Source organism: Lipomyces chichibuensis (assembly GCF_038497645.1).
Source record: "Lipomyces chichibuensis strain CBS 12929 unplaced genomic scaffold V1513scaffold_24, whole genome shotgun sequence".
NCBI classification, from domain to species: domain Eukaryota; kingdom Fungi; phylum Ascomycota; class Lipomycetes; order Lipomycetales; family Lipomycetaceae; genus Lipomyces; species Lipomyces chichibuensis.
The window spans coordinates 164,322-181,748 of NW_027117476.1; the positions used below are offsets into that span (position 1 = coordinate 164,322).

Here is a 17,427-nt window from a genome sequence, read left to right on the forward strand (position 1 = left end):
GTGTAAACGCACGCTAAGCCATTCCCAGCAGTCAATAAACAAGTCGCGTGCATTGAGCAGTACCAGCAACATCGCACATTTTGTCTCTATATTATGTACTATGCAATACATTTATTCAAATAATACAACTGAATGAAAATGCTCAAATAGCGATCCCGAAAGGAAGATAAATACCAAATCCAATAAATTTGCTAGTAGATACTGGCTGGAGACCCTTATACCGTTTAAACCCAAGTAATACTTGATAACATACATAATCTAATTTGGCCAACTTCACTGGTTGTCCACCCAAGATGATCACATGTTTCAGCTAAGCAAACGCACAGTCCAAGGAGTACTTAGGCGACGTGTTATCGTCGGTCCAGACACCCCAGTGAGTCTCAACACCCTGAATGCCAGAGGTAACAGGCTTCCACGACTCATCAAAAGCCTCGAAAACAAGAGTGTTGATGCCCCAAGCACGCATGCCGCAAACAGACTCCTGCCAGAACTGAGCAGCATTATCGACGGATGGAACAGCATTCTCGAATGAACCACCGTCAGTTGGCCAGCCAGTCTCTCCGACCCAGAACGTGATGTCTGTCGAGCCCTTGGTCGTCTGGATAACCTGAAGAGCCTGCATGATATCGTCAAAGAAGGAGTGGGATGAGTTAGCCATAGTCTGGCCTTGCCAGTACGAGAATGCGTTGGCGATGACGACGTCTGCGGTCTGAATGACTTCAGCATTGGCCCCATCGACAAGAACGTTCCAGGAGTCGACAGTACCGACTGGGGTATTCTCGTATCCACTTATGCCGTGGACAAGAGTCCGAATTTCATCAATTCGGGAGGCGAGATCGGAGGCGGAAAGATCTCCACGGTACAAAGCCTCGGAACCAACTGTAACGGCAACAATGTAGGAACTGTCAATCGTAGGCAGATAAGCAGACAAGGCCGCCTTCTCAGCGGCATAGTGTGCGTCATCAGTGGGCCAAACGCCGACGAAAAGTTTGAAATTGGATTGTTTAATCTATGACACATTAGTTCTGTGTCTGCCTTGGGTTAACAACAATTCCGGGCAACTAACGGCAGGAAGAATGTTAGCTAAGGTGTAGCAGTCAGAGGCAGCATAAACTCGGACAATGCTAGCTTCACCGCCTATAGTGGCAAAGTCAGAGAGATAGTCAGAAGTCGTTTTCTACAGTATGCATTAGTGAATTCAGTCTATCCAGTCCAGCAGGATGAGCAAACAAAAACCAGCACGTACGCAACCCGCGTCGTTATTTCTCTGGACACCGAGATCGAATCCAAGCTAGAGAAACCCAGTCAATAACTTTCTACTTTTAATGTCGTTCGCTTTCACAAAGCAGGCATGAACATACCGAGCCAATGGCTGACACGCAACCGATGACCGACGCCAGTGCAGCAATCGCAGAGGCGAACCGCATTTTTGATGAATAGTAGCAGAGATCTAAACAACGGAAAACGAGTGACTAGAGGCGATAAAGCGAGCGACGGAAGAGGAAGAAATGGGGGGTCACCGTTGGGATGAGTGCGGAGACTTGGAGGAAAGTATGCAAAAGTTATGCTTCAAGGAGCGGCATGGAGCGGCGCAACATTCCCAGTTGAGAGAAAGTTGTCGCGCCACACTAACTAAAACTCGAAATAGTTCCCAACTATCAACATCAACAAATCGGGCTTATAGACTAAAAGTTAAGTACTAAGCCCGTAAAATTTAATTATGAGTGCCTGCAGAAGCAGCTATAAAAATTAAAAGCAACCAGTATCAGAAAAAAAAATTAAAAACAATAATATGGCTTCTTACAGAAGTTATTCACACATCACTATTAGTTTATGTGCATTAATGGTTTAGATGCACCGCAATTGTGGCATGGCGCCAGAACTTTTGCCAAACGCTACAAATTTATCCCAGTTCACACAGCTTATAAGAAGCGCTGACAAGCTATCTGAGCTGTCCGATCTTCTTCGTCAGTTCTGATGATTTTGAAATAAACTCGTCAATAGCGTCAGACCTTCGAAGTGGACAGCTTAGTGGTGGTGATATAAAACTCCTACTTCTGGATCAAATGAAATATGCTTCTCGAGAGAACATTTGTGTATTATTCAGACATGCAGAGGCCTTTGCATGTACGGAAAAAGTGCAGCGGTGCTTTGAGCATTTGGAGACCAAATCTTTATTGATACCAATCGCGTAGGTCTCGGTGTGAACTTTACAATCCTAAATGGCCATATATTTTTAGATATGCACTGACGAAATCTACAGTAATTGTCGGAAATTCGTGGTAGCTGACAATTTACACAAGTGAAGATATCTGCCTAGCATGCATCGCATCATTCCTATGATGATTAGGTTGCTACTTTTGATGGACAACAAACAAAGAAATATATAGGATTCCAAAACCTCCACAGAGCATCTGAATTCACGTGAAAGCATATGAGGCATATTGCAGAATTGCAGTCCCTACCACTTGTCACAGTCTCAAAGCTTCCGTACCCTCCGACTTTGAAACAAAACCTCGTAAACCCCGTCCAATATAAACTCCACCCCACATCGTTGCCGGACGAGCGGCAGAGCAAACCACGTACTGACTTCTCCTTTGCGACTCCAATATTCAATATCATCCCTAGATCGAGGAGCGTCAACGAATAATTTCCAGAAATCATGCGCACGCAAATCTGGTACGATCGTAATGATTTCCGAGTTCATCAGCCGTCGATCGTCCAACATTAACATACGTCTAAACAATGGTGGAAGTATGCCTAATGTCTCCAGCTGTGCTAGACGGTGCCTGATTTCGTATCCTGTGATCCTCAGGAGTTTGTTACGGGCAGAATGTGCTCCGTGGTGAATGTCCTGCGACATAAATGGCGCAATGTATGGGCGCGCTTGAGATACAATGAAATGATTCACGTTGAACAGCTCAGAAACTCTGGTATATGGAGCTTCCCGCTCCTCGCGCGGCGTAGATGTCCATGATTTCCATCGAATCGGTGCACCAGTTGGAGACCACGGTACAATTTCGCCTTTCTCGTTTTTGCACATTAATTGAACCTCTTCGTAGAATCCTGGAAGGGCGTTACTTGCACATGCTGCGGACCAAATCAGGACATTCGGAGTGGTCAGGAAGTTGAACAATGTCGGCACGTACTTATCGTTTGAGTGTACTGTGATATTAAGCACACGTCGCGTGCGTGCGTAAGCTTCTTCAAATGTTAAGTCACCAATATTATCTTTCACAACTTGCTCGAGTACCTGAATATCGAGAAGATATCCCTTGGTAATCAATCTTTTGAGTCTCTGTAGGCCCTGATATTGCTCAGGAGGTCGTTGCTTTGCAAACGCGGATAAGTCGATACCTTTGCCATTAAGAAACTCTGGAAGTTCATCGTCCCGATGGACGCTAACAAGTGTAGCAATCAACGCACCAACTCCAACTCCGGTAATGATTCGCGGTAACAGTTGGTGCTGATGGAGCGCACGCACGACGCCAAGATGCGTCAGGCCGAACAAAATGCCACCTTGCAAGACCAGAGCTGATAATCCATATGACTGGCGAGTGTCATGGACCAAATCGAGTTTGGCCTGAGTTGACAGAGTTGACGATGGATGATTAAGCAGATAATGCAAACTATCTATAACCTCCATATTGTATTTCTCGATCAAAAACTTCGTCCTGACTTCAGGTTTAGTAATTACTCGCAAATTTAATCCAATTCCATACCCAGTGTACGTGAAGAGTTTCTTATTCGCAATGTTGCCAAGATTGCGAACAAGACCAGACCGCAGGATATTGGTCAACGCGTTCACATCCTCCATCTCCTTTGCCTCCATAATTGCGTCGAGTCGCTCCGAGATGAGCTTATAGTCGTACATGGATGACTTTGGATTGGCCCGCCACAGGTCGTTTCCCAGCAGGTTATCAAGACTATAGGCCAGATCCTACCACTTGTCAGCACTCACATTCTGTCTTTATCACTCAATACCTACCAGCCATTCATCATATGTGTCCGCATTTCGCATTTGTTCCAATACTTGTGCTTCTGGCCGACGGGACAAGATCAAATTCCATAGTTTCTAAACTGGTAAGCAGACAAAGTCTCACACGCAGGCTCTTTTACAATTACTCACACTATGCCAGAAACCCAGGACCTCCAGTAGCATAGAGATCAATGATATCAAAAATCCCGTCAAAGTAGACTGCAGACAATGAACCGATCAGCTTCGTCTATAACAGAATGAATTGTTTAAAGTGAAACATACTGATATTTTCCACATGGTTTCTGTATATGTGCTATCAAATTAATCGCTCAATCCAGTCAAGTATGACAACTCGGAAGTAGATATCGACTCAATGTTATCCAAGTAACGAATAAAGACGACTGGAAGAGCGGGGTACCATGAATGTGGCGCCCAATGCTGATCAATTTATCGAATCGTATAATTTTTGAATTGATAAGGCAAAAAATGATATACCATCAACGTGGTCACAAGAAAGACCTTCTGGTGTTTTACTGGTCGCCCGCATCTAAATGCTGCAATAATGCTATATAATGGCTCCTAACTAGTTCTAAACGGAGCGGGTCAAGGCCGGTTAGATGTAGACGATAAGCTTTCATGTGATTGTCACGCAACCCTTAGCCGCAAAGTGTGAGAGAATATCTTATTAAACCGAATTAATGTTTTGTTGTACAACAACCGTCCCATTTTACTACTATCATATTTGACAAATCGCATAGGTACATACTGGCCGTCATAAGCTGTCTGTAAATCTGTCTTGTTTAGTTGCGGTTGTAGTTAGATGGATGATGGAGGAAGGTAGTACAAATGCTAGAATGTTTTTTACATCAGAGCGTTAAATATAATATATATAGATAGAACCAGAGCAAAAAGAAATAGAGCAAAAATATATCAACCAAATCCGTTCGCCAATGAAAACAAAATTCCGATCATAAATTTGCCATATGCGACAATGACAAGTTCCACCAGGGCATATGCTGGACGCTACAAAAACCAACTGTTTCTCTTCCAACTTTTTGTGGAAAAATGAGTAACACAAGCTTGCTTATGGCTGTAATTGCCCGCATTAGAGTGCTTCTGTCCATTGCCGAAATACTGAATTGGCAGAGCCATAACCGCCCCGCCCTCGGTAGGCAATACTTTCGGCTCAGTCAAACCATAAAATTGTGCCCAAGATATATCCTTCCGCTTGTAATTCATCGAATCGATGAGTGCGTCAGTCCACACGCCCGGACCGCTAATTTCGTAAATATCTTCCGCTGAATACCTTGACAGTAGTGCTGGATTCGCTTTGTTCTTCAACTTGGCCAGATGATGTGCGTGTGCCACTACTCGAACGATGGCTGTGCGGACCGGTCGTGCAAATGGTTTCGAAACGATTGTGTATTGAGCAAAGCCAAACGGACGGTGCCAGCCCCACAGCTTCTGGGATTCTTCCATAGCATACGGCTCGTCAATCTCCACACCAACAATGATATCGGCATTCGATTTCCATAATTTCTCAGGCAGCCATTCTGCTATTGGCTTTCTGCAATAAACATCTATATCTGCATAGACGCCTAGTAGAACATCAGACCATGCAACCAATAACTCCAGTCAGTCAGTAGACAATACCTCCATACAAATACAATAACAGGTATCTCAGTAGGTCGGCCTTCAAAACCGGATTTGGAAACGAATTGTACAAATGCACAACCTGTGGCGCGCTTAAAAATGCCTTTTCGACAAATTCCTTCGCAGTGACATCATTAATGAGCTATTTTGTTAACAAAATCTGTAGCATGCTAAAGTGGTACAGTGTGAACATACGACATGCTCGTGCTCGGGATTAAGTCTCGACCATGACGATACAGCCTCCATATATTTCTTGTCGACTTTCTTTGCGGTCTGGAAAACCTTTTTGGGCCATATGTCCCTATCGTACGAGCCAGCATACGACAACTTCAAATTCACCAAGACCGAGTCAAGGAAGTTCTCAAAAATAACATCGGGTGCACGCCGATAGACGGAAACATGTCGAAATGTCGGTATCGGGGAGAGCTTCAATGGAGGGTCACCATTCTCGTGCAGCCGGATTTGCCGATAACGAACAAGCGACAGCCAAAGCGCGGTCAGTACCAAGAACGCGACTAGAAGGATTTGCTGGCGATTTTTGCCCGATAATTGGGTCAAATGACGCTGACTGAGACCCAATACCACCATTCGGCTGACGATTGAATTCAACGGCGCATACAATCGTATGACGCCGATGAATGTGTATTGGTTACTGAGAATCTAGACGGGAGATGGAAAAAGAAGAACCAGCGGCATAAAATCCGCGAAACTGCAGCCTGGAAAGACGAGGGCAGTTAGCAATTGGAGGTCCTGAAAACTAGCTGCTAAGTAAGGCTCGAGCGATGATGCAGCAAAGCAGCAACCAAAGTTCTGCTTCGAAAGTTAGGTTTGTCCTGGGTTCCATTCTACGATGCCAAGTCGCACCATTACGTTGACAATGCGCAGCCCCAGTACGTGCTGCGCAAGATCGTGCTTTCCATATTGCGTACATCTGGCCCCACTTTTAGCACTATTTCGGATCCTGGGGATCGTCTCTGGAAATTTTAAGCTCGACAAACCACACTAACTTCAGGGAGGTACAGTCTTATTAATGTCAGTATTGTAACTGACTCAGCCCAGTACAGCTCATTCTAACGTTGAAGTAAACCGCCAGTTTATCATATAGTTGGTGCCGACTATAGATTATTCGCTAAGTGTTGAAGACAATATAGTTGGTGCCGACATAGATTATTCGTTACGTGTTGAAGAGCTATGACTGCTGATAGGTGCTCCACAAACTAAAGTTTGAGTTGGGATGAAGGGTGACAGTCCAGAATCCAAAATTGTGCAGCCTAGTGATGGAGCAGTTATGGAAGAGTTATGCAGTCTGTGAACGTCAGGTTTGATGACATTATATATACCATTTCTATTGGCAAGACAAGGGATGGATTTCTTCTCGCGAAGGCTCCATGTCAATGCACATATGAATACAAAAGTATAACAATGTCGTCATCACAACCGGCAACATTCCTTAATAGGTCTTGTGCTATTCCGGAAACACAATGCCAATAAGCACCTGTATAATCTATCAAGTCCATAGTCAGTGCATGACGACCAAAATGTTGAGAGTCATGCCGATGACGCCCTTAGAATGATCGTAGCCTAGCACAGTCGAGGCGGCCATTTGCACTTGCTCTAGAAGCCCTGCAGACACGCGTAGCCTCAGGAGGTTGAGGAGTTCATGTCGTAATCTCCAAGAGCTGTATGATCTTCTATCGTGACCGTCGAGTAATTTCTGACTTGATCAGCTCGATGCGCAACTTTTGTCCAACGATTACATCTTCATTTTCTATGATCACCCCGTGCATTTCATTTTTCTCCTTGTCGTCTTCAGTCTCCGCAATGTACTGCTCAATTTCGCGGTTGGATCGTTGCAAGTGGTCAATCGAGTTCTCAATCCGTGCTCGCTCATTATGCAAAGTTTCCAGCGGTAGCTGTGCAATGGCCATCGCAAATACTTCCAATTTGTCCGGTTCGTCTATTGTTGTTGCCATATCGTGAATAATCCCAGTTGGCGAGTATAGTTGTTCAAGACGTAGAACGATCACCAGCTGGCACTAGTTAGCAAGGGAGAGTGTTGAATATAACAGTAATAAACCTACAAATAGCTAAGTCGTATACAACAAGATACTTTTAAAGTCGTGCACTTCTAAAGCCGTAGCAAAAGATAGTCGGACAATTTCGCTTCAAACCACGAACATATAACAACAATATCGAAATTGTGACGGGGTAACAGAAACTTACTAATTAGTTTCCAACTTTCGCACTAAATGTCACAAAGTTGTCGGCATCAACCCCTGAATTTTTGAAGGTAACGTCCCGCAAAAAAGATTTTCTGTGTCGAAGCGGTTGACCTCAGGTGTCGGATTCCACGGTTGATCGGCACTTATTTGTACGCGCGAAACGACTACATGGCTAAACGGAAATTAGCAGGAGCGAAGAAGCCGGCTGCAAAACCGCAAACTTCTGCGCAGGGTACCGGGAACCGGCAAGGTAGTAAGCTAGCCAACCTGCAAAGACGGGCTCCACGACTTCTGATTATGGATGCGGACGAAGATAACGAGTATGATGACAACAATGGATTTATTGATGATGAAGCTGAGGAGGCCGAGGAAGACGAGCCAGAAGATGAGAGTGATTTGGAGGAATATGACGGTGAGGATGTAAGTGAGCAGTTTGAAGGACTGCTCGACGGCGTGATTTCAGATTCCGAGTCCGAGGACGAAGCAGGTGATAAGGCGTCTGAAGGCGACGGCGAAGAAAATGATGCTGACGAGAGAACTCAATATTTTGGAGAAGATGACGAAATTGAGGAGCATGAAGATGCGGCAGAGGTCATAATAAACTCTGTCAGCGATGATGACGAGGAAGACGAATACCTCAGCAAATACAGCGCGGCAAGCGATGCTGAAAGTCTGTCTTCAATTTCTTCTGATCAAGAGGATAGTAGGGTTGCCTATTACACTACTGGCGCTGACGGCAAGCCACGGCCGATTTATCACGAAATTGATCCGCATTACTCCAGTGACGACAGTGATCTCGAGGACGTGAATACTATCGGCAAAGTGCCACTGTCAGCTTACGACGAATATCCACATATTGGCTACGATATTAACGGAAAACGAATCATGCGTCCTGCCACTGGCTCTGCACTCGACAGTTTACTGGACAGTATCGAGGTGCCCGAAGGATGGACGGGCTTAATCGACAAAGAATCTGGTGCAGACTTGAAACTGACAAAGGAGGAACTCGAGCTTGTTAAGAAAATCCAGTTGGGCGAGAATGCTGGTGAAGTCGATCCTTATGAAAGTACGATCGAATGGTTTTCATCTAAAACTGAGATCATGGGGTTGTCTGCCGCACCCGAGCCTAAACGGCGATTTGTGCCATCTAAATATGAAGCAAAACGGATAATGAAGATAGTCAGAGCTATCAGAGAAGGACGGATCAGTCCTAACAAGCCGAAGGTCAGACCCGAGGACGAGCAGCCGGTCTACGATCTATGGGCCGATGACTTGCAAGAACAGCAGCCGCACGTTATGCATATTCCGGCTCCCAAGGTGGCCAAGCCGACGAACGACGAGAGCTACAATCCACCTGAAGAGTATCTGCCATCGGAGGAAGAAATTAATGCATGGAACGAAACGGACGAAATGGACAGGGAAACGGACTACCTGCCGCGAAAATTCTCGTCTCTTCGTACAGTTCCCCGTTACGAGAACTTTGTTCGCGAGCGATTCGAGCGTTCTCTCGATTTGTACCTAGCTCCACGTGTCCGTAGAAACAAGCTTAACATTGACCCGGACTCATTGTTACCTAAGCTACCTTCACCGCAGGACCTCCGACCGTTCCCAATTAAATGCTCAGTCACATATAGGGGTCATAAGGGACGCGTGCGTGCTGTTAGTGTCGATTCTTCCGGCTTGTGGCTCGCTACTGGAGGGGATGATGGAACTGTCAGGATCTGGGAAGTGCTCACTGGTCGTGAGATTTGGAAAGCGACTGTGGGTGACAACGATGAAGCAGTTGAGTCTGTAGAATGGAGTCCAGTGAAGGATTCGGGCATTCTTGCTGCCTCAGCGTAAGTTCCGCCATTACTTTCCCTCACACGTATCAATTTACTAATGGTGAAATTAGGGGAGAGAAGATATTTTTATGTCTTCCGCCGATATTTGACGATGAAACTGAGGTGACAGGCCAGGAGCTTCTTGCGGCTGGATGGGGCTATGCAGCTCAGCCTGCGCCAGTTGAGCAAATCAACAAGGAGCAACAGTGCAAGTGGATCAAGCCATCCGAGAAACTGGCGTCTCAAGGTGTCGACGTGGTAATTGTGTGCCGCAAGACCGTCAAACAGATCGCATGGCACAGACGAGGCGACTACTTTACCGGTGTCTCGCCAGAAGGAGCAAATATGGCAGTTCTGGTTCACCAGATTTCGAAGCACAACACACAGTCTCCATTCCGAAAGTCCAAAGGCATCATTCAACGAGCTCAGTTCCATCCATTCAAGCCGATGCTCTACGTTGCTGTAAGTGTTTCCTTGGTAGTACTTGTGTTCCTTTCGCATAGTTAATTCATCGTAAATAGACTCAGCGATATGTGCGTATCTACGATCTATCGACACAATCACTTACCAAGGCACTACAACCTGGTGCGAGATGGCTCAGCTCATTTGATATTCACCCACAGGGCGACAACGTTATCACGGGTTCATATGATAAGCGCGTGACATGGCATGATTTGGATCTGAGTACTAAGCCTTATCGCACGCTTCGGTATCACACTCGAGCCGTCCGAGATGTTCGATTCCACACTCGTTTACCGTTGTTCTGCTCGGCTAGTGACGACGGTCACATCAATGTCTTTCATGGAACTGTTTATGACGATTTGCTTAGGAACCCGCTCTTGGTGCCGCTGAAAGTGTTGAAGGGCCATACCGTCGTTCAGTCGCTTGGCGTACTGAAAGTTGCATGGCATCCGAAAGAAGCATGGCTTTTCAGTGTTGGTGCAGACGGCACTGCGAAGTTGTGGACGAGCTAATGGATTGCGAGTGGTGGTGTATTTGCACTGGGATCAGAAAAGTTGGGGTTATAGATGTACTATAGTAATATATACACGAACACGATTTTCATAACTGACAACTTTACCAACTATTGGCGCTGTCGCATATTTACATTGCCCTATTCGGATATTAAGTATAATACAATAACACTCAACGGTGCTGCAAAATAATATCATGTACAGCTTCAGAACTCCTCTATTCGAGAGCATATAATAACTAACGGTTGAATAACATCCGATTAGCGACCTTCCCGACCTAGTAATAAGAATTAGAATTGTTTTTATATTACAAAGTTATTAATTTGGGAACTTACATTTGTAGCAGAGATTTGAATCGTCGCTGTCCAATGGCCTCCCGCAACGTGCACATCCAAATTGCACAGTGTCATCTCTTGGCTTGGGCACGTCCTCAGGTCGAGACCCATTTCTGATGCCTTGCCTGTGCAGATTCCTTAGCTGATGCCGAGAGGCAGATGCAGTACCGGTGGAACATATTGGACTACGTCCTGACGAGTTGTTAGGGAGGGAGCAATCTGACATTACTCCACTCAGCTAAATGAACTTGGAGGTAAAAACCTGGAGTTATTGATAAGAGCAACAGCGCGTACTAATATACCAGGAGACTTAGATGGCGGCAAAACAATGGTTGGCGTTCAAATGTAAACAATGTGGTATTCGGAAGGCCATGTACTTTGGGAGGACGCGCCAAATCTGGGGTAGTTTTAGCTACAACACTCAACTCTGTTTGTCCCATGACAAGGGATCGAGGGGGGAAAAGGGAGCCCGCCGCACCTCTATTACCGCCTATAGCCGATTGTAATGCGGATCTGTCACAACTTACAGGCCGGATTCATTAAGTCATTGGCCGAATATATCCATAATTTCTATTGTTTGGACTATGCTGTCATCTCGGCTCAAAACACACTTAAAACAGTTCGAAAATAATGCTGAAAATGCGTCGATGACACTCTTTCGACGCCTATAAAATTCGCGGTCAAGGAGTGCCTTTGCCTTGCTGATGTCTAATCTGTAACATCTCTCGGGAGATTCCAGTCTTTAATCAGGCTAGTCCGGGTCTTACTGCTGCCGGCGTGCGAACGAAGTTTGTCTTGCAAGAACTGCTACGATTATCTGAACAGATCACAAATCACTGCCCCGTTCTGAAAAATGAGTTGAAGATTTGTGGAGCCGCCATTCATCCTGCTGCTAAGAGTTCACTGAATTATTGAGAGAAGTTGTGAACAACTGGTCTGAGACGTGCACAGCTTGGCAGTATTATACCTCGCCCATGAACTTGTGGCCAGCATGGTCGGCCCGAGTCTTTGCTGCGCAATAATTCATCACATGCCCAACACTCTTCTGGTAGCAATCCGGCTCCGCGATCGGATTCGCGTCAGTCAGCATGGGTATAGACCCGAGATCGCTCAGAGGGTGCAGCAGGTCCACCGAGTAGAAGTGGATGTGATGACGACCCACTTAAATTGTGATCCCAACTCGTGAGCAGACTTGAGAATAGAAAGTGTTCCATTAACTGCGGACTGCATGATCTCCGTGGTAGAATCTTCGAAATTGTAATTAAATGGCATGCGACATGGATGACGTATCACGTATGCAACGGCGGCTTCTGGGTTGTTGAAAAAATTCCAACGACTGAGATGTCATGGATCCCTGTTCAGCTGATACGCGAAGACAGAGCCTGGTACTCCAGGCAGATTTCGACCCGGGATTGTTTGCGGCAGCCACTAAGCAAATGCAAGCTGGTGCGATTGAGCAGATGGAAGATGAACATCGGAGCCGAGGAAGCCACCGGCGCCAGTAAGCAGAACAGTCTCAGTCATGATGGAGTCAGAATAAGGGATAATGGGAGCGATCAGCAGTCGAGATATCAACCAACAGCGAGTACACAGGCTTTCATGTCTTGACCAGGACCAATTGCACTTCTCGCGTCCTCATTGACTTGCGACAGAGCCTCCACTTTAGTTGGTTGAAACCATTTGTTTCCGTTTGCTTAGTATTGCTTATCAATATCAACAGGTCCATGCAATAATTTTTGCCCAAATAGTAAATTGAACTGGGCGACAGGTGATCGCCGATGAATTCTGCATCGGTCGAGCCACGAGCCCAGTTCGCCAATTTTCTTGAGTTTGTATCGTCAAATTGCTCGGCAATCCCTCTTCCCTCATCTGCTACATCAATTAAGTATTTTCGGATAAGACGAGTTGTTGCCGGACTGAAGTCTTAAACATTCGAAATAACTCACAAATAAATATTAGGACAACAACAGTTATCTATTCTATTTGAGTAACTTCCAAGCACAACAGTCCACGTGCTTTAGTTTTACGATGCATGAGTCCACGGCGCAGGAATCCGCAATGAAACTATATGGCGTATTCCGTCATATATTGCACTCACAGTTGAAAGCGAGATCTCACCTTTGCCTTGCCGTACTGCACGGACTCGCCTCGCCGTAAAGTGTCCCAATCCAAATTTATAGTTCACAGTAGATGAACTCGTAAACATGGTGGAAGAGCTAGAGAAGTATAATTAGACAGACGAAGGTATATCTACAGTATTTTTGTGTCGCAAATATCATGAGACGACACGATGTCGACAGTGAGGCTTCATAAAACTCGACTCAAATTCGCTCTCGACACAGGAGTCGAGCTGCGCCTGGCTGGGTTTGCCAAGCAAGAATCCATTGCGTGCTCGACATAAACAAGCCGCGTCGGCAAAACATCGCCAGAACCAGTCGTCCACCTCGATATTTGGTCTTTAGTTTTCAATCTCCGGCTCTGACAAGTAGTCCGCCTTATTTTCGACAGTATAGGTTGGCATTCAGAGGAAACTCCTTTGGCACGGTCCGGTGCGCGTCCCGACCCCTCTACGTCTTTCCGACCGTTGCTGTGGTCTCTTCACGGTAGCAGTATCCCTCCGTCCTTTTTGCGAAGCAGTGTCAGCGACGAGTCAACTCGCCGTGTTGCGTCTTCCAGTACGGCTACCCGTTTGTCCTCTCCTTTGTTAATCTCGCCCGGTGGGGAGGATGGAAACGACGTCTTTCCCTCCGACTCCCGTTCGTCTGTACCTCCCACCACATCCAGGAGCCGTAACTCTACAACCGTCAGTCGTCCCAGTGACGACGGCGCCGACGGCTCCGAGAAGCCTCTTTGCAATTGCATCTGTCGCAAGTGCCAACGATTGCGCAGTCAGCAACAGGACCAGAGCCCTTCGCTTCCTTGCACGCCGACTCGGGCGTCACCAAATCCCGGCGCAGTGCCCAGGTTGGAGTCTGCCGATATAGTTGTCACGAATCTTGACGCCGTTGCTGCCACGATGTTCGATCTCTTCAGTCTTAAGCGTAAGACTGTGACTGCTGCGGACACAATTCCCCAGACTTCGTCGTCAGCACCATTTTCTGCCACGTCCACCAAGCGACCGAAATTGGACACTGACAGCAGTAGGCAATCTAAGTCACATTCATCTGCTAGCTCGCCATTGCTGCCCTCTGCACTTGGAATTTCGCCATCCCAGCCGCTTAAATCAAATGGTATGGATGGACGCAGCTCAGACAACGAACTCTATAGCGAAGCCAAGCGAAGAAGATGGGTACATTCGTTGGGTACTTATAATATCTCGGACTCTCAATGCTCGTCACAGAACAGTAACAGCACTTTGGCCGCCGGAAGCAGCCAGGCCACACCAATGGTGCCTGAAAAATTTAGTAAGGTAATACTTTAATGTATTGGTCTATGCGATGATTTGCTAAATATTACGGATACAGCCATCACGAAACTTTGCTTCTTGCCTTTTGCCATCGTTCGGTCAAGAAGGATACCGCACCTTACCGTCCTGGAGCAGGGCATCCGTATATGCGCCTGCAACATCGGCGGCTTCACCGGTGCCGTCTAGATCACCGGCACCTGTGACATCCACAAGCTCTCAACTCTCTGGCCCTAGCATTTCCAACGGAACATCTAGTAACTCTTCAAAGACAACAACGCCATACACACCCGATAGCATGCGCATTGACGCGCTGTCTCGATACAAAGTTAATGTACCACCGGAAACCATAACGGCGCCAAGCCCGAAGACTTACCCTGGATCAGCTCCGCAGTTTATCGAAACTTCAGATAGGCGCTTTATCTTACCTGAACCCACAGTCAGTACCAGTCGCGGTCGCGTTGCTCCAGACAAGCCTTACAGCGGACCGCCACCGGTCATACAAAGCTGGACTAACGTAAATCTCCCAATTCCAGATCTAAATGGGGCGTCAGCCCAATACTCTCCCGAACCTTCAGGAGGGTCTCCAGCGCAGTCACCATCTATCGGACATGCAAAAAAACACGCAACTCCTGCAGCGACTTCGAGAAGATACGGCAATGATAGCAAGTCACCATCTTCCTGTTCGGGTTATTACCAATCCTCTCCATCCTCAACAAGTAGGAGCTGGCCGAGTCACAGTTTCCTATATGGATATCAGGGACAGCCTCTTCCTCTTCCTGAACAATCAGATCGGCGGCAGGGACACGAACCGACTTCTGAATCCTCCAGTTCAGGTGACTCAAATTATTTTGTGCCTGGGTACACTCCGAAATCAGCATATCGGGCGGAAAATTCGAACTCTTTGAAATTATCTGGAGCTTCCCTGCGAGACAGCAGAAAATTGAGCGACTACCAGCCATCGATCGGTTCACCCAGTTCCGATTCAAGATCTAATACTGAGAACCCAACATATAGTGCTGACAGCGTCGCAAGTTTAGCTACAGCAGCGACAAGTAATGGTGTGATGACATCGAAGTTATATCCCAGAGCAACTAGCAGTTCAATATACAATGTGCAACTCGTATCTTATCCAGAGTCGCACACTCGATTCACCGACTCCAGAACGTCTACACCGTCTGCATCTCGTTCTGAATCTGCAATGGGAAATGAGACGATTGTCTCCGCAGCTTCAGGAGCTCAAGTCCACCAACCGCCAATACTTTCAGTTCTCTCGTCATCAGCTTCTTCTTCCGCGTCGAATACGCCAAAGACACCATGTGTGACGCAAGTTCCCTCTTCATCGTCAACATCCTCAGCCAACTCCACGAAGTCGATTCATCCGGTTTTAAGTAGACTGAAGTCTTCTGAGTCACTTCAGCAGAGGCGGTCACCCGGCAGCAATCTCTCCTTGTCAGGTTTGCAGAAGCCGAATCGCTCAGAGTCAATCGAACGAAATGAAAGGGATTCAATGTCACCTTCAGCAGTTCCGATATCGGATAGCTCGATCTCGGCTAGTTGTAAGCAAAATAGTATTAATGGAAAGGAACTGTCTAGTCAGATTCATACAGTGGACGATTCATGTTCGAACTGTGGGATCAGTGCGAGTGTACTCGTTGAGTATGCGAAAGGTAAAGAGGAGCTGGTGGTCAAGAAGAAACAATGGGAAGCGTACTTTTGTGAGGATCAAGCCGAGAAGGCGGAGTTGAAGGAAAAGGTTGAAGCAATAAAGGAGCAGGTAGGCTACTGTAGCAGAGCGTTTGAATGTTCAGATCTAATCTTATGATTATATAGGGTGCCAAGTTGCAAGCCGAATATGAAATCACGCGTATGGATCGTGACAATCTGCGTATGGACTGTGACAACCTCAAACAGAAATTAGATGCTCAACAGAAATTTATCAACGACCTGTCTCAGCAACTCGAGGCGCAGAGGGAGGAGATTAGACGAGCTGAGGCATGTCTTAGCAGTGGTGGGATCCATTCCGCCGGCCTCTCATTGTCTATAGATTCATCTGCTGCTGTGAACAGTCCCCCAGCTACAACAGAGAGTGTGTGCTCGGGTTTTGACACATATGATGGCAGACTGAATCATAAAGACAGTGATGCTGTCATGCATGACGAAGTGGATGCAAAAAGCGATATGGACATGGAAGTTGTTCATCAGATGATTACTAGATCGCGGGCATCGAAGGCTACCAATGGGGACCAACTAGATATTTCTAATTCCTCAGTCGAAATTGTGGAACAACCTTGCGAACTTGATCATATATTGAATTCCTCCGCTGATCCTATCCTGTTCAGGCGCACCATGCAGTTCACATCACGGTCACCATTTCCTGTAGAATCTGCGATTAGTGAAAGCAGCTCTAGAAACGACTCAGTAATATCCAAAGCGCACCTCCGTCCGGGCCGGAAGATGAGGCCCCGACTGCTCTTTGACGGCTCGAATCTAAAGGCATTGCATGTTCACCGAGGAGGAAAATTTGGCAAGATAGTCACTTTCGCTGAGGAAGACGACAAGCCTGGTCCGTTTGGACTCGAACCTAAGAATGCTGTACCAGTTCTTAGAGACTATATTCTAGGTTTCAGAGAAGGTGTTATCGTATGATCCCATTGTGTTGAAGGCTTCATCGACATTTAATGCTAATGGTCACTGCAATTTAGGACCCGAGGACGAAGCGCTTGAAACGTGGCATACCCGTACTCAAAGTCGGCCGAAAAATTCCAGGAGAGTTGTTAAAATCGTGATGTCCTCTAACGACTTTTTATTTATTGCTTTATGATACAGGAATGTATGACTACGGATGTCTTCGGTGTCTGTCCTATTAATACAATACCAAGGGCTAACGAGAAATTTATGGATATGGACTGGATTTCTACGATAGTAAAATATTAGTGTGACTAAAATAGCGCTGCTGTCCAAGTTCTTATCGCTATTGCCATTTATATATTAAAATGGTGGTTGAATAATAGTCATATGTAGTCTACAGAGAATTA

The 17,427-nt window shown here is 46.3% G+C and overlaps 6 protein-coding genes across 6 annotated transcripts; 2 read left to right on the plus strand and 4 right to left on the minus strand.

The window, feature by feature from the left end:
* Nucleotides 1-43: 43 nt before the first annotated feature.
* Nucleotides 44-1,588, minus strand: V1513DRAFT_447861 (glycoside hydrolase superfamily). The gene is made up of 4 exons (XM_066898455.1): nucleotides 1,362-1,588; nucleotides 1,247-1,291; nucleotides 1,067-1,177; nucleotides 44-1,009 (listed from the first exon to the last, which is right to left on the minus strand). Exons 1-4 carry the CDS (start codon nucleotides 1,425-1,427, stop codon nucleotides 311-313), a joined length of 921 nt encoding a protein of 306 aa, XP_066752666.1. The 5' UTR covers nucleotides 1,428-1,588; the 3' UTR covers nucleotides 44-310.
* Nucleotides 1,589-2,479: 891 nt separating this feature from the next.
* Nucleotides 2,480-4,276, minus strand: V1513DRAFT_459396 (uncharacterized protein; the record flags this gene model as incomplete). The annotated part of the gene is made up of 5 exons (XM_066899755.1): nucleotides 2,480-3,674; nucleotides 3,723-3,940; nucleotides 3,989-4,075; nucleotides 4,130-4,198; nucleotides 4,262-4,276. 5 exons carry the CDS (start codon nucleotides 4,274-4,276, stop codon nucleotides 2,480-2,482), a joined length of 1,584 nt encoding a protein of 527 aa, XP_066752667.1.
* A 373-nt stretch (nucleotides 4,277-4,649) lies between these two features.
* V1513DRAFT_447870 (uncharacterized protein) lies at nucleotides 4,650-6,420 on the minus strand. The gene is made up of 3 exons (XM_066898456.1): nucleotides 5,828-6,420; nucleotides 5,633-5,774; nucleotides 4,650-5,577 (listed from the first exon to the last, which is right to left on the minus strand). The coding sequence occupies exons 1-3, from the start codon at nucleotides 6,218-6,220 to the stop codon at nucleotides 5,003-5,005; spliced, it is 1,110 nt and encodes a 369-aa protein (XP_066752668.1). The 5' UTR covers nucleotides 6,221-6,420; the 3' UTR covers nucleotides 4,650-5,002.
* A 903-nt stretch (nucleotides 6,421-7,323) lies between these two features.
* Nucleotides 7,324-7,605, minus strand: V1513DRAFT_426210 (uncharacterized protein; the record flags this gene model as incomplete). The annotated part of the gene is made up of 1 exon (XM_066896157.1): nucleotides 7,324-7,605. The coding sequence occupies one exon, from the start codon at nucleotides 7,603-7,605 to the stop codon at nucleotides 7,324-7,326; it is 282 nt and encodes a 93-aa protein (XP_066752669.1).
* A 359-nt stretch (nucleotides 7,606-7,964) lies between these two features.
* V1513DRAFT_417036 (NUC169 domain-containing protein) lies at nucleotides 7,965-10,841 on the plus strand. Its single transcript, XM_066895859.1, has 3 exons — nucleotides 7,965-9,692; nucleotides 9,749-10,139; nucleotides 10,199-10,841. Exons 1-3 carry the CDS (start codon nucleotides 8,023-8,025, stop codon nucleotides 10,649-10,651), a joined length of 2,514 nt encoding a protein of 837 aa, XP_066752670.1. The 5' UTR covers nucleotides 7,965-8,022; the 3' UTR covers nucleotides 10,652-10,841.
* Nucleotides 10,842-14,031: 3,190 nt separating this feature from the next.
* On the plus strand, nucleotides 14,032-17,370 carry V1513DRAFT_138119 (uncharacterized protein). Its single transcript, XM_066894206.1, has 4 exons — nucleotides 14,032-14,390; nucleotides 14,451-16,166; nucleotides 16,223-17,032; nucleotides 17,095-17,370. The coding sequence occupies exons 1-4, from the start codon at nucleotides 14,214-14,216 to the stop codon at nucleotides 17,176-17,178; spliced, it is 2,787 nt and encodes a 928-aa protein (XP_066752671.1). The 5' UTR covers nucleotides 14,032-14,213; the 3' UTR covers nucleotides 17,179-17,370.
* Nucleotides 17,371-17,427: the final 57 nt, after the last annotated feature.

Bases quoted from the DNA above. Each gene is read 5' to 3' on its own strand.
- V1513DRAFT_447861 (XM_066898455.1), bottom strand. From the start codon at position 1,427: ATGCGGTTCGCCTCTGCGATTGCTGCACTGGCGTCGGTCATCGGTTGC. The intron at 1,178-1,246 runs GTACGTGCTGGT...TGCATACTGTAG, and splicing joins GAAATAACGACGCGGGTTGC to AAAACGACTTCTGACTATCT. The intron at 1,010-1,066 runs GTTAGTTGCCCG...AATGTGTCATAG, and splicing joins TAGCTAACATTCTTCCTGCC to ATTAAACAATCCAATTTCAA.
- V1513DRAFT_447870 (XM_066898456.1), bottom strand. From the start codon at position 6,220: ATGGTGGTATTGGGTCTCAGTCAGCGTCATTTGACCCAATTATCGGGC. The intron at 5,775-5,827 runs GTATGTTCACAC...TTAACAAAATAG, and splicing joins ATCCCGAGCACGAGCATGTC to CTCATTAATGATGTCACTGC. The intron at 5,578-5,632 runs GTATTGTCTACT...ATGTTCTACTAG, and splicing joins GTTATTGTATTTGTATGGAG to GCGTCTATGCAGATATAGAT.
- V1513DRAFT_417036 (XM_066895859.1), top strand. From the start codon at position 8,023: ATGGCTAAACGGAAATTAGCAGGAGCGAAGAAGCCGGCTGCAAAACCG. The intron at 9,693-9,748 runs GTAAGTTCCGCC...TGGTGAAATTAG, and splicing joins GGCATTCTTGCTGCCTCAGC to GGGAGAGAAGATATTTTTAT. The intron at 10,140-10,198 runs GTAAGTGTTTCC...CATCGTAAATAG, and splicing joins AGCCGATGCTCTACGTTGCT to ACTCAGCGATATGTGCGTAT.
- V1513DRAFT_138119 (XM_066894206.1), top strand. From the start codon at position 14,214: ATGGTATGGATGGACGCAGCTCAGACAACGAACTCTATAGCGAAGCCA. The intron at 14,391-14,450 runs GTAAGGTAATAC...TTACGGATACAG, and splicing joins AATGGTGCCTGAAAAATTTA to CCATCACGAAACTTTGCTTC. The intron at 17,033-17,094 runs GTATGATCCCAT...ACTGCAATTTAG, and splicing joins GTTTCAGAGAAGGTGTTATC to GACCCGAGGACGAAGCGCTT.